The sequence below is a fragment of the Periplaneta americana genome, chromosome 3, assembly GCF_040183065.1.
Source record: "Periplaneta americana isolate PAMFEO1 chromosome 3, P.americana_PAMFEO1_priV1, whole genome shotgun sequence".
In the NCBI taxonomy this organism is placed as follows: domain Eukaryota; kingdom Metazoa; phylum Arthropoda; class Insecta; order Blattodea; family Blattidae; genus Periplaneta; species Periplaneta americana.
In genome coordinates, this window is record NC_091119.1 from 64,570,526 (window position 1) to 64,585,859 (window position 15,334).

General features: G+C 36.5%; 1 protein-coding gene across 3 annotated transcripts in view; it reads left to right on the forward strand.

Annotated features, from left to right (window-relative positions):
- Nucleotides 1-15,334, forward strand: part of Klp10A (kinesin-like protein 10A) — a 216,519-nt gene that overhangs the window by 172,725 nt on the left and 28,460 nt on the right. For all 3 annotated transcript variants that reach the window (XM_069820646.1, XM_069820644.1, XM_069820645.1), the window contains 5 exons: nt 620-782; nt 3,197-3,392; nt 6,647-6,840; nt 11,700-11,866; nt 12,885-13,039. In XM_069820646.1, the coding sequence (XP_069676747.1) occupies nt 620-782; nt 3,197-3,392; nt 6,647-6,840; nt 11,700-11,866; nt 12,885-13,039 (875 nt within the window). The remainder of the gene's footprint in view (nt 1-619; nt 783-3,196; nt 3,393-6,646; nt 6,841-11,699; nt 11,867-12,884; nt 13,040-15,334) is intronic.

Here is a 15,334-nt window from a genome sequence, read left to right on the forward strand (position 1 = left end):
TTACTTTTCAAGGACTGTGGCGTTCAGTAATTATTGTTGCCTTCATTGTTACTTTTCAAGGACTATGTGGTGTTCAGTAATTATTATTACCTTCATTGTTACTTTTCAAGGACTATGTGGCGTTCAATAATTATAGTTACCTTCATTGTTCCTTTTCAAGGACTATGTGGCATTCAGTAATTATTGTTTTTCTTAATATCACTAAGCAGATGTTGGTGCTGCAAAGAATCTAGTACATGATGGTCATTGGCATACTGATGGAACATTGTAACTCAGAAAGAAATGCAAAAGAAAGGTCTCCGATGAAAAGTTGAAATATACCATAGATCTTGTGAAGAATAAGTGTGCCAAACGTGTAATGCATGGATGTGGTTTTTTTGCAGCTCAGTATATACCATTTGTTCGGTGTCGTAAATCTGGGCAGAGAATACAAACAATAAGTACTGTAAGCTTCTGAAACCTTGGATTTAGGGCTACTAACGAAATATGCACAATGACCTCATTGGGACTGAAATGTTCAGAACTAATCTAATCCTATAGTTCTGTTTTATTTGTATTTCTAGTTACTGTTGGTGTTTTTAATTCTGTGTTTGACTTTACTGTTTGTTTTGTTTTACAGAAGTGGCAAGAAAGGAAGTGGACGTGATCTCTGTGCCTAACAAGGACCAGATCGTCGTGCACGAGCCCAAGCTCAAGGTGGACCTCACCAAGTACCTGGAAAACCAGCATTTCAGATTTGACTATGCATTTGATGAGACGTGCTCCAACGAACTAGTCTACAAGTGAGTCCAGGAGTCCCAACATATTGAATAGGAATATCTTATGTGAAGTTTTACCGTTAGATGGCAGGAGCGTTCCATGCGGCACAGGGCATATATTATGTCATATGCTACAGTTCATTATGTTCTCCTGCTTATTGGTTTTCTGTGCATGTCAAAATTATATTTGTTATTTTGTATAACCTAGTGTAATTAATATAATTCACTGTTTTCTTACCTCATAATCTAATTTAATTTACAATAAATAATAGCATAAACTTGTATAATACTGAGCTATTCCCCTTAAGGAATGGATGGGGAAATCTGCAGTACGCAGAATATAGATACAACTAATTTGAATGTTCATGAACCTAAACGAGAACTTTGAGAACGGCGTGCACGAATGAAAAAAAAAAGGATCTTTGTCAAAGGTGAATATTGCCTCTTTAACCATAAGTATTGTAAGTAGTATCGTACGAGATGAACAGGATATGCATCCACCAATGTCTTTTTATATATATATATATATATATATATATATATAGGAAAGGAATTATGGGGCTTGAATTCCTCGTAATTTTTTTTCTCTAACTGCAGAAAGAAGAAATGCAATTTTTAATAGGATGATAGGTATGATCACAGTATCACGATTATTCGTGTGTTTTGTAGGTTAAGGATGTGCAGTCTTTAATACTATATATGATGATTTTGAAAATTTTGAAGTTAAAACGTGGTTTCCATAAGTTACATAGACTATATTATTTATAGGCCTATATATTTTTTTTCTCTACGGATCGTCCTAGATAATAAACATCCCAGTTCGAGAGTTTACTGTAGGTCAAATATTGTTCCATTGTAAAATGCAGTTGTAAACTTCGTGAACTCCTACAAGTACTGCATACAATCTAAGTTAACATAGCTTGCTGTCAAGGTTGCATATGTTTTTATGAAAATTTTTTTCCTTATTTGAAGTAGTTCTTTTTGTTTAATAGGTGCAATTAATTAGTTATATTTTTTTAAGGTTGAAAGCATATATTCAGAATCTTTTGGGACCTGACTGAAGGCAAAAGCTTTCTGTGGCTTTTACATATAGGAACGCAACAAAAATTTGGCATTTTGAGTTGTTTTTAAGAGTATTTAATGTACTAATACACTGCGTAAATCCTCAGTGTTTATATATTGAAAAACAAATGCACACGCAAAGCGATCCCTCAAAGTACACGTGCACTATCTGTTGGTGCTAGTTCAGGATATCCCTATTGCAGAGCAGTGCTCGCAGCTTCGAAAATATCTCTATAGTAAACGAGTTTCAGGTTCATTAACATTATCATTTTTAAGGAATGATTTGTCCACCGCTATGGAGTAATGATTAGCTTGCCTGACCACTGTTTCACTGTCTATGTATGGTTCCCCCATTCTGTATTAGTGCCAACTCTGTTATGTTATGCAATTCAGTAAAGAAAAATAACGCTAATCTCGGTTACAATACTCAACATCATGAATCAACAAAACCACCATAACTACAAGATCTGGACAACTATGAATACAGCTCTTTTTAACCACAAAATAACACTGATTTTAGCCTCGGGTAATTGGTAGACTAGCTTTTGAAATAACGCAATATTGCCATATCTTGATAACAATTCAGTATTGGCTATACTGCAACTAGCTCCTGATTGGCCCGCAGCGGGAAGCCCCACTATTGTATATATATATATCGGCTAGACATGGTCCCACATCACTTCATTCCGTGAAGAAGATGGCAGAGCTAGCCATCGAAAGCTTAGAATCTAATCTCCAACTCTGGCTGGCTGGCTGAGAACCCGAGAAGACTTATTCTACATCAAACGCCGGGAAAGCCTCGAGTCATACATTATTGGCTATACGTTTATATGACAAAATATGTTTGTTTTGGTGTATAGAATAATAATAATAATAATAATAATAATCCGTAGCGCTACAGCCCATGAAGGGCCTAGACCGACCAGCTGGCTGCTGGCCTCACGCCCACAGGTGGACGATCATCCAACCAGAATGGAGGTATCGTGTGGTTAGCACCATGATCCCCCCAGCCGTTATAGCTGGTATTCGCAACCAGATTTCGCTACCTATCGTAGCTCCCCAAGTGCATCATGATGCTGGGTGGGCACCGGTCCCATACACTGGCCGAAATTTCATGAGAAAATTTCTTCCCCCATGAGGACTCGAACCAGCGCGCATTCCGTAACGTGAGTCCTAGGCGGGATGCCTTAGACCGCAACGCCACGGCGCGGGACTGGTGTATAGAATACTCTGCAATATTTTATAGTACATAATTACGACTCACTCTGTATACGTCTCGGTTACATGGATGCCTCGCAGATGTTGTGTAGCCTAAAAAAATACCATTGTACGTTTAAATATTGAAAACCAGAAATGAAATCCATTTGCTTTTCCAGATACACAGCAAAGCCTCTAGTCCAAACCATCTTTGAGGGCGGGATGGCAACCTGCTTTGCATATGGACAGACGGGCAGTGGCAAGACTCACACAATGGGTGGAGATTTCCAGGGGAAGACACAAGACTGTAAGAAGGGCATATACGCCATGGCTGCAAAGGACGTGTTCAAGTTCCTCAAATCTCCTAAATACAAAGTAAACATTTCATAATTTGAAAAGTTTATTTTATTTATTTTTATTGTTGGAAATTGTAGTAGTGCAGTAATTACTATTTTTTGTCAACATGATCAATTTTGCGAGGTGTGATAAGATAATAAGGTATGTCGAGCTGCCACTGCATTACACCAAGTGTTACAAGTGGCTCGAGGTTGGGGGTGTCTACCCTGACCTTCAAGCTAACTGCCAAGCCATAAACTGCTGGCCTGTTGCATTCCGGTATTCCGTGAGGGTTAAGTGATGTGTTTTCATGGCTTACCCATTTCCCAAAAATGTCTAAATTCGAGCAATGCAACAGCATGAAATTTTGTTTTCAGTTCAGTAAACTCGCCAAAAGCAACAAATGGTCTGTGGTGATCAATGAACTGCGCTGCAGGCGACCATCAGTATAACTTACAGATGAAAATGTGGTGAAAATTCGGGATTTGATTAGGACAAACTGACACTGACATTTAGAGAAATCTCATCAGAGACCTCTTTGTCTTCTGAATCTGTTCGTACCATTCTGACAGAGAATTTGAACAGAAGATGTGACTCAATTTTTGGCACAAAAATCGATCGCAGTAGTCCCCCATCCACCTTACTCCCCTGACCTAGCACCCTGTGACTTTTGGCTGTTTCCAAAATTGAAAGATGTCGTGAAAGACAGCGATCTCAATCTGTAAAATAAATTACATGCTCTATGACGAAGGTCAAGTGCAACTAAGAAAGTGGACTCAAGCAGTGGCAAGATTGCTGGAATAAGTGTGTGCACGCAAGAGGAGAGTATTTTGAAGGGAATTAAAATTGTCATGATAAATTAAATATATGTTCAAGGTTGAAAACTTACCTTATTTTTTTTATCACACCTCGTATTTCTGAATTTGATGTATATTTCACTTCAGTACAATTTATTTTGTTCTGTAAAATATCTATGAACACCAATGTGTTAAAAATTTTCAGTAGCATATACTTCATTACTCATACTATGATACTGATAAATGTGTAATGAACCATTAGTGTATGGCCATGAGGTGCTTGCAATTCAAAACTGAGTAAAGGCTAAAAGAATGACTTCTGCTTCCTCATTCCTCCAACAGTATGAGATTCATGGCCATGACTTTGACGTGGATTGTTTCTAGTAATAAGACATGGGTTCACAATTAAACAGAGAGGCAAAATGTGTAAGCATGGAGTGGAAACATCTCGGATTTCTGTGAACATACATTCAAGGTTATGAAATTGCAGGGAAAACGATAGCCACTGTGTTTTCTGTCAAATCGCAAGGATGTGTAGTTTCATTGTTAAAAAAGGAAATGATAGTGCAGTGGTATATTGTGAGACCTTCGAATGCATACAAAAGGTCATTAAATGAAAACATTATGGACTGCTCACAAGATGTGTAGTGCTCAGGATTGAGCAGTTGTGGGAGTTGCAACTCGGATTGTTTTGTAGCAGTTTTGTTAGATAGTCCTCGATCTTTCACCATAGAGCCAAGATCTGGTACATTGAGATTTCCACCTTTTTCCAGCCTGAAAGAATCACTTTGTGGTCACAGGTTTTCCACTGTCACAAAGTTGCTGGCATCACAGACATTGTGTTTTATAAGGCAGGAATTGATAAACTCGTTCCATAAAGTACTGCAATCTTGGCAGGATTTATATTTTTAAAAAGTACTGCTCTCTCTTTTGTATCAAATATAAATTCCATGTTTCAGAAATTCATCTTGTAAACTCCCCCCCAACCATCATACAAATGAATATGATATTCAAAGGCTTAGAAATAAATAATACACGTAAATGTTCTTTTTAATGAAAGTGTGAACTAGAGGAAATTTACTCCTCAAAATCTTGTGTTCACCACAGATTCCTCTTGGACCACCAGGATTTCAGTGCCAATTGCTAACATGAAAAACCAACTGGGTACCTGTATGAAAACAGCGTGCCTGTGATTAGAATGCACTACTTTCTGTAAAATCTTGAGTTTATACAGATGCTCTATTTCAGTGTTCCGCAGCTTTTTTTACTCAAGACACACCCTAGACAGGTCTAGACTCAACACAGCACACCAAAATGTTAATCCCCTCAAAAATAGATGACGTGACTCTCTTAATATAATTACATAATGTAATCAAATTTACTATAATTATTATTATTACTATTATTATTATTATTATTGTTGTTGTTGTTGTTATTATTATTATTATTATTATTATTATTATTATTATTATTATTATTATTATTATAAAACAGAAATAGACTCTTGCATTTATTATCAATTTATGAATTTTAATTCACTGTAGGAGGTACACATTTCTGTTACCAATTTCTGCTTATAATTCCAATGTGATACTTGAACCAGCTTAGCTGCACACAGGTGGCTGATCCAAGGCAGAATTGTTGACAGTGCAACCCTAATTTCTTCATTGATTAGATTTGAGTCTCTCCCTCTTTAATGTTTTAATTTCAGTTAATGTCGAGAAGCCCAGTTCACACATATATGTACATAGTTGAAACTGACAATAACATATTAACTCTTACTACTTCGTGCATCACAATTTTCAAGGAGATGGCAAAGACTTGGCAACAATGGCTTCTTGGTAAATGAGACAATGGTTGCTTCGTACGTTATGATAATACTTCAACGTACTTTAGCCATGAATCCTTTCATAGAAGCGGCTCCATCTGTAAAATGCTAATGCAACTCCCCGTTGTTAATTACGGACCACATAATCATTAGTTGTGCGATATATTTCTTCACTGGTTGCTCGCTTGGGCACTTCTTTGCACAAAAAAATGCAATTACATCCCTATGAATATACTGAATGTAGGAAAGAAGTTGTGCGTGACCGTTAATATCGGTGGACTTGTAGATCTGAAGTGAGAACTTCTGACTGCTCTTTATTTTAGCCTTCATAATATCTTGGATGTCACTGAACATATCACAAACTCGGTGGCTAATTGTGTCACCAGAGGGAGAAATTTAATTTTAATTAATTTTATTAATTTCGTACAATAATAAGTAGGTGAAAGTTCGCGTCACACCTTTTACCTTGTGGAGGCACACCGGTTGCGGAACACTGCTCTATTTGGTAATGAAGTCAATTGCCATCTGGGAATCTAGTAGCAGTTTCTTCATCAAGTAAAATAGGAAATGAATTAGAAGCTGTTTCCTCTGACGAGAGTTTTAAATGGCTTTAGCATAAGATAATTTTGCTGTACAAGGAAGCTAACTGATTGATGCTGTATTGGCAGGTCCTGAACCTAATGGTGTCGGCAAGCTTCTTCGAAATTTACAGTGGGAAGGTGTTCGATCTTCTAGCAAACAAAGCGAAGTTGAGAGTTCTGGAGGATGGCAAGCAGCAAGTCCAGATTGTTGGGCTCACGGAGAAGGTGGTGGACTCTGTGGACGAAGTTCTGAAACTCATCCAGCATGGCAATACTGCCAGGTATAGAATACAGCAATTTAAATTACTTAATTGGCAGGAATGTGGTTCTTGAGAAAAGTAGTGGGATACAAAATATAATATAAGACTAGCATTAAATATCCACAAACTAGTAACATTCAGAATATAGAAGTAATAGGAGAGATAATTTGTTATGAATGTTAGATTCTGGACTGTAGATGTATTTTTAGACGGAACACTCTATATAAGTGTAGCACAGGAGAACTTTCAATAGAGATGGGGAAAGCTTTGCAGAATGAAGCATGCTGCATCACAGTAAGTGTATCCAGCTGTTTGCTGACAACACGTGTTTCACTATGTTTCACTATGAATTCCCTCATTCTTACAAATGATGGGTAAAAAGCACGATGCTGGTTGTATATTTCAGCAGCCACATTCCAAAGATGTGGTATATTCCAGTATATAGTGGAGAGAATTGTCCAAGGTTACAGGGATTGCAGATTTTAAATTAGTTCTGTGGATGTTTGTGACAGGGCAGTTTAAGAGGATATGTTCCAAATCATCTTCGTTATTGTTGCACCAGCAACAACCACTAGAGTCAACAAGATTAAAGTGTGAAGATATTTGAGTGATAATATGGCCTGTCCTGGCTCTTGCTAAGAAAGTCTGTATGTGTCTGGGAATGCTGCGGAACATTTGTAAATCATTAGGTTTCTTTTGAATGTTTTGAAGGCCAATACTTGGCCTTTATCAGAAGAAAGCCATAATTCGACCCATAAATTTGTTAAATGAGAATTAACTGCAGAATATGCGCAGGTTAAAGAAGTTGTTTGCATAGGTTTGGGCCCCAAAGATGTTGCCTGTATAGTAATATTATCTACAATCTCATTTCCAGTAATGCCGCAGTGACTAGGTATCCATTGGAATATTATTTCTTTTTGAAGAGTCATAATCTAGAAATCTTAACCTCTGCACTTGACTTCCTGCTATTGACTGTTTAGCCTCTGCATAATGCTGACTAGTTTCACCTTTACCCAGAAACAGAATAGGGCACTTTGATGTGGAAAAAGAAAATTAACCACTTATTAAACACAAAAATGAAGTACTCAAAACTTTTTAACTCTGTTGTACTAGGAACTCTTCACTGCAGTACACATGTGATGCCTTATCACTCACAAGGCAAACACAAAACTAACCATAACATCTCTCTTGGTGACGCATTTTCCTAATGAACTGATCGAAGAGAACACAGTACGATTCCCATACATTTTTCCCAATCTATAATTCCCGATGAAAATTTTTCCCAAAAGTAATTTGCATTTGCATTCCCAAAAAATTCAAACTACAAACAGAAGTTGTGACCAATGGATCTTAGATAATCCAAAGTTCTTTTATCTTCTTTGTACTGATTGTAATCAAGCACAATATCTCTTATTCATACAAACCCACTTTTGCGTAGACTTTGCCTTAACAGACTGACCCAGTGACAGTTGAGCAACGGATGCTTCAGTGTCTGCCTGTTCCTTTTGAAACTTACAGCTTGTGTCATCTTATAACAGTTTGGGATTTCCCCTAAATCTTCTAAATTAATTGGTTCTTTAGGCAGTTCCCTTCTTCTAACACAGCATAAAGTTTTCTTGAGATTTTCTCGATATGGGAGCTGGCTTAAAATCCTCGATTCAACTCTTATAAGTTCTGTACGAAGAATTTGTGCAGGAGGTATTTCTGGATGTTCAGTTTTAATCTTTCCAGTCGTTGAGCCACCAATTCTGCACTGACCGTTTCTTAGTTTGGAGCATGAGAATGAATACTTTCTTTCAATATAGTAATTTGTTCTCCAACCCATTGTGTAATTGCAATAGCTCTGCATTCCTGTCTTCGAGAGCAATACCAGTAATCTTTGTCATTTTTTATGTACCTTCTATAGTATGTGTGTCCATTAAGTAGTAATTTCTTTCCTCCTGCAAGTGAAATTATTATCTGTACCATAATTATACTGGAATATTGTATAACACTACACCTAAATAGCATTACCATGGATACTCACTACAATATGTACTCGGAAAAAATGGATTGGGAGAAATAGCCATTGGGATAATTTAACAGTGGGAAAATTGGTACAAATGTTTTGGGAGAATTGTTATTGGGATTGCATAACTGGGACTATCAGATTGGAAAAAGTAGTTTGGAAAAACTGTCCGGGAATGCACAGTACATATATTGGGGAAGTGTTAAGTCTAAAAGATACATCTGCACTGAAAATAATTCAAGAATAGAGACTGAAAGGGCAAACAAACCAGAATACACTGAAAGGACCAACTTCATTTAGTTGCTGTCTGGGTCAATCGAGTCTAAATATAACTACAGTAGAATTCCTGTCAACCAGCACCAAAGGAACCAGATTAGTTCTGGATACGAGATTTTACCGGATAATTGAATAAGTACCAGTATATACAAAAAAAAAAGTTCGTATTTCATGGTGCCAAATGTTGAAACTGAAGCTATGTGAAGCTTATTTCTCTATCACTTGCTCATAACTGAATAAACATAAAAACTGTGTAGATTTTCATTTGAACACAATATACAACACAAGTAATACAATAGAACCCCGATTATCCATCACCCTATTAACCGATTGGCGGATTATCTGACTGTCTTTCTCTCGCTTTTTTTTTTTTTTTTTTTTTATATATATATATATATATATATATATATATATACAGAAACATATGAAGTAGATACTATTGTACGCTATATTAGTACACTTATTTTTTCTAGAGTGTGTTATTACAAGCATTTACACTTAAACAGTTTTGGTCTATTGTTAGAGTTACCGTATTCTACATAATCTATATAAAATGTATTCCATGAGTGTCAAAAGAAAACGTTGCAACGTTGGACCTCTGTTTACTTTGAATAGTTGGTATAAATAATAAGTAAACAATTAGGTTTTACCCTGCCGTCGAAAGTATGATAGGGTCGATTGTCTCTTTGGTGAGGTGGTACAAAAGAAAACACTCCACATAAATAATCAACTATCTGCTTACATGCATTAATTAACACTTCTGGAAATTGGAAAATAAACAAAAAGTCTGCAGTAGAAATACAATCACCGATACTTCACCAATGCATCGAAACAAGCTTGCCACTAAAGGTCACTGAACTGGCATTCACCATTACACACACTAGTAACGCCATCTATACCCACAGATTGTAAGTATAAGTAACTTGCTAGACAAGTCCAAACTTGTCGGATGTGGCAGAAAGCACTAATACGAAACCAAACACAACCAATGTAATATACACTTGACGAATGCCAGCTTATTCATGAATTATCTAATACTCTATATGAAATCAAATATACTTCTACTAATTAAAGTAACTTACAATTACTGACGTATAAAAACCTGTTATGATTCCTGGTAGGCCAGTCTCGAAACCAAACAACAATGATCTCTCTTCAACTCTCATGCCTCCGTAATCACACAGCATACCACACCACAGCTCGGCCACGTTTCTGCCTGTAGTAAGACACTATCCCTGATAGAGCACCGACTACAGCAGTACATGTCTCTGCCCGGACTGGGTTATCCGTGATCCCATCACAGATAGTCGCTAAACAAAAACCCCTTAGCTCTTCACGGCTGTCACACAACCATACTCTTCGAGCATTGGTCCAAAACTGCCCCGCATCAAGCGTCCCCCTCAGGATAACAGACGCTAATTAATAATTAATGCAAACAGGGCCAATGAAATTCTAAAGCCCATGTCATGTGATGAATAAAATTCGCTTCTTATACGTGAGAAATAAGAGACCATGAATGGCGGAAAGAAAACAAGCTATCTATAAAAAGGAAGAATGATCTAAAATGGCGAAATAGAAAGCCATCTATGAGAAGTAAGGGTAACTAACAATAAGAAATATGACAAGAATAAAGAAGAAAAAAGAAGAGGAAGGAAAGAAACACAGTGTGCTGAAACTAAAACGGCACAACGTGTTGTGCTAAGTATCAAACAAAATGCAAATAATTAAGTGGTTTGGGGAAAGAGAAATTGTGGGTCATCTCGCATCACAATAGGAGACTGATGTTACAACTATACGTGACTTAATAAAAATCAAGGATAAAGTGTATACAGTATGTAAATCTACAACGTGAGACCTTTACTATTCCTGTCTTTTTCACTGACAGCCATTAAAAGGAGTTTTCTTACCTCTTAAAAAAACGTCGTTGACACCGAACTTAAATTAATGAACTTCTGATTCACTACCAAGCGTATTAAACACTAGACTACGGAGAAAATGACGAAAGTTCAGTATTATTCACTTAATTTACGAAAATATTTTATGGTACGGATTATCCGATTTTTTTGATTAACCATTCAGTCAACACCTTTCATTACCATGGATAATACAGGTTCTACTGTACACTAATTTTAGATTTAAATATTAATTGAAAACGAAAGTTCGTGTGATCTTCTTAATGTGGCAACACTGACAGCCGAACATAACTAAATAAACATAAAAACTGTGTGGATTTTCTTTATTAAAACACAACACAAATAATACACTATTTTATGTTCGAATATTCATTGAAAATGAAAGTTCGTGTGAACTTCCTAATGTGGCAATACTGGCAGTCCAGGCTGTGGCAATATGGCAGATTTAAACTTTTTTTTTTATCCAGTCAAAAATGCCATTGTTTTGGTATTGCTGATTATCTGGGTGCCGGTTACGAGGGATTTTACTGTATGTTCGCTACGAGGTTGTATTAAAACTATTTCTACTATGAAGTTATGTATAATTTGCCTGTCTGAAATATTTTTCAGAGTGAGAAGTTATTTTTGTCGTGGTGATGTTACTTTACTTTTTGTTGCCCCATTGAATGCTGTGTATGTTACAGGACATCAGGTCAAACCTCAGCAAATTCAAATTCATCACGTTCGCATGCAGTATTCCAGATCGTTGTGCGGACACCCGGCATAAATAGAATCCATGGCAAATTCTCACTTATAGATCTGGCTGGCAATGAGAGAGGAGCAGATACTTCCTCTGCAAATAGACAAACACGTAAGAAAAAAAAGTTATATCACAGGATTTTGCAGCATCTCTATAAAGTGGTGTAATTATACATCAGGTTTCCTTGTTTTTGTTCTTTTACCTCTCCCTCCTTCCACTGTCAAACTTGTATTTAGGGCTTAATGCGTGCATATAAATCTGTCTCTGTAAAGCAGGAATACTAACCTGGGTTTTTTTCTTGTTATTTTAAATCTAAAAATGTTACATGTCAACCTGAAATAGCTCAAGAAAATTTTCAAAATTTAACTAAAACTATATGTAATTAATAAACTACAGTTGCAAATCTGGCTTTCAAGTATAGCTGCTTATGAAGTTGATTTGAATAATTTCAAGGGACCGGATATTGAACCCGGGACCTTTGGCTGAGTGCACCAATGCTCTACTGACTGAGCTACCAAAGAACATACCACACGCTGGCTCAATTTTTTTCCTCTTTATATCCACATACCTCAAGCGGGCTGACAAGACTTCAAAAACCCAATATTGAGATCACACAAACTCTGTGTCACTCAAATTTTTCCCCTGAAATTATTCAAATCAGCTTCACCTGAAAGCCACATTTACATAATTTACGTCACTGTTCGTTAACAGAAAACCACAAGTTGAGTGACACAGAGTTTATGTGCTCTCAATGTTGGGTTTTTGACGTCTTGTCAGCCCGCTTGAGGTATATGGATATAAAGAGAATTGAGTTGGTGTCTGGTAGCTGGGTAGTTCAGTCGGAAAAGCATTGGTGCGCTCAGCTAACGGTCCCAGGTTTGATACCCAGCCTCAGAACAATTTTTCCTTTGAAATTATTTGAACTACAGTTGTTTGGTTGTATACTGCTTTAAACATAACTTCCTGATGATCACCAAGTAATTCATGTGATTATTGCCCACTGATTGTTTTGTATGCAGGGGATTGTAAAGTTTCATTAGCAGATGTATGTTGCTGTAAATACGTTTTGGAGACATTGTTCTCGTTATATTTTGTGTGTGAAATTGACTTGGTGTTGCCCTGTGTACAGGAATGGAAGGTGCTGAAATCAACAAATCGCTGTTGGCACTGAAGGAGTGCATTAGGGCTCTGGGCAGGAAAGGCGCACATCTCCCGTTCAGAGCCAGCAAGCTCACCCAAGTGCTGAGAGATTCGTTCATTGGGGAGAAGTCCAAGACTTGCATGGTGAGAAAATCAGAGACTGATGGTTTGCAAACTCACTGTATACTAGAGATAGGAAAAGTTATTTTCTCGTAACAGTTCCAACTGTTCCAGTTCCTTGAAAATTCTAGGTTCCAAATAACAGTACCATATGAGCCGTTCAGAGCAGAAGTGGTGTAAGTCAAAAATGGGTAATGAGGGTTAAAGTAAACATTCTGTAAAATACAGTGCAAAGTAGCAATTAATATTAAATTTATTTAAATTATTAGTATTCAGTGGACAGCATGAGGGACATATTAATTGCTACTTTGTGCTGTATTTTACAGAATTTTTACTTTAAACATCATTACCCAATTCTGACTTACACCACTTCTGCTCTGAACGGCACATATGTAACTTGTGTGTAACTATAAGGTGCACAGTGGTATCTTGGAACTGCACGGTTGACTAGTATCTAATGGAACAGTAGTATTTTGGAACAGGTATGTACTACTAGTATGTAATGTAACAGTGGTATCTAGGACGCTAAATGATCACATATTTTCCTGTATGCCATGTGATGCAGTATGTCGTCATAGTGAGCCGAGATGTGAATTCGTGGGGGGGAAAAAAATCTTTTCTAATGCCAAATTGAATTCGTAGATCAGGTTTGTTCGAAGCAGGAAATATAATGCAATTTTAAATTATTTGTAAATTTTATTGGTCACGAAATCGAAGTGGATTCCAATGATAAATAAAACCTAACCTACTCTTTCTCTTCTGTTCAGCTTAAGTTTACAATCATGTTCAATTTCTCCAAAAATTAGTAAATAAAAGCTATATTCATTTCGGCCGTGCTAAAATTCATATTAATACCGTCATGAAGAGTAATAATCTCATTGTAATGAAATATGAAAATTTACTGTTGTATTTTTGTAAATAAAAAACTTCAATAGTCATGTTTCAACAGAATTTAGTTTAATTTAAAGAATTTGTAATGAAACTAAAAATGTAAAATATTTGTAAATAAAACATAACCTATATATTTTCATCTCCTTGATAAAATTCACAATGTAGTTACTATACTCTACTACAGGCATTATGTTAATAATTGTTTGATAGATTCTTATACTCAGTTTCTAGATAATGTGTAGATTTTTTAAAGAGGCTCTTCATATCTTCACTATTTATCTTTCACTTTCGATTCTAACATTTCTTTCAGTGCGACAAAAGGATTCCCAATTCTGCTTTCAAACAGTGGCACCAACTTATATGGGCTCATGGGATCTGAGCCAATGCAATAATTTATCGTGTTATCATTTATACTTATGACATTTATTTAACTTTCACCTCAAATGTTTGAGCCCACCCAGTGTTTTCTAAAAGTTAGTGCCACTCTTTCATTAGTGCCAAACATGTTCCGTTCTGTGAAACAGGCGTTGTCATAATGTAGTTCCAAAGTGAAACTATATTTTGTAACAGCAAGTATTTCGTAATAGCGTTATTTTGGAACATAGTATTCCAAGATGCTGTTACGTTTTGGAAGTTCCAAGCAAGGCACTGTTCCAAAATAACCATTATGTTATTTTTTCCCCACCTCTACTGTATACTAGTTTCACAACGAAATTTAAAGAGTATCAACAAGAATCGCACAATGATCTAGATGCTAGTTAATCATAAGCTATAAAATATGTTGTTGTTTTCTAATGCCAGGCGTTTGACAATAAAGTCATTTGACCTCTTGCACTCCAATATTTTTCAAAGATATTATCATGGCCAGCCACTGAAGCACAGATTTTGAGGTGTTCCGAATCCATTTCTTGGTTTGAGTTGCACAATGGGCAGTTAGGGGACTGATATATTCCAATTGTATGCAGGTGTTTAGCCAAACAATCATGGCCTGTTGCCAATCTAAATGCAGCTACAGACGATTTTCGTGGTAAATCGGGAATTAACTGTGGATTTTGATGCAGAGAGTTCCATTTTTTCCCTTGGGATTGTGTTATCAAATTTTGTTTGTTGAAGTTTAAGTATGTAGATTTAATAAATCTCTTCACAGAGTAATACGTAGATTTAGTAACAGGTCTGTAAGTAGCAATGCTGCCCTTCTTTGCTAAAGCATCCGCATTCTCATTTCCCAGGATTCCACAATGGGATGGTATCCATTGGAATACAATTCTTTTATTGAGTGATATTAATTGAGAGAGCATTATATTTATTTCTGCTGTTTGAGATGAAGGTGTGTGTTTAGAGACTATTGATAGAATAGCTACTTTGGAGTCTGACAATATAACTGCATTCCTAAATTTATTGATGTGGCATAGAAGATTCCTGAGACAT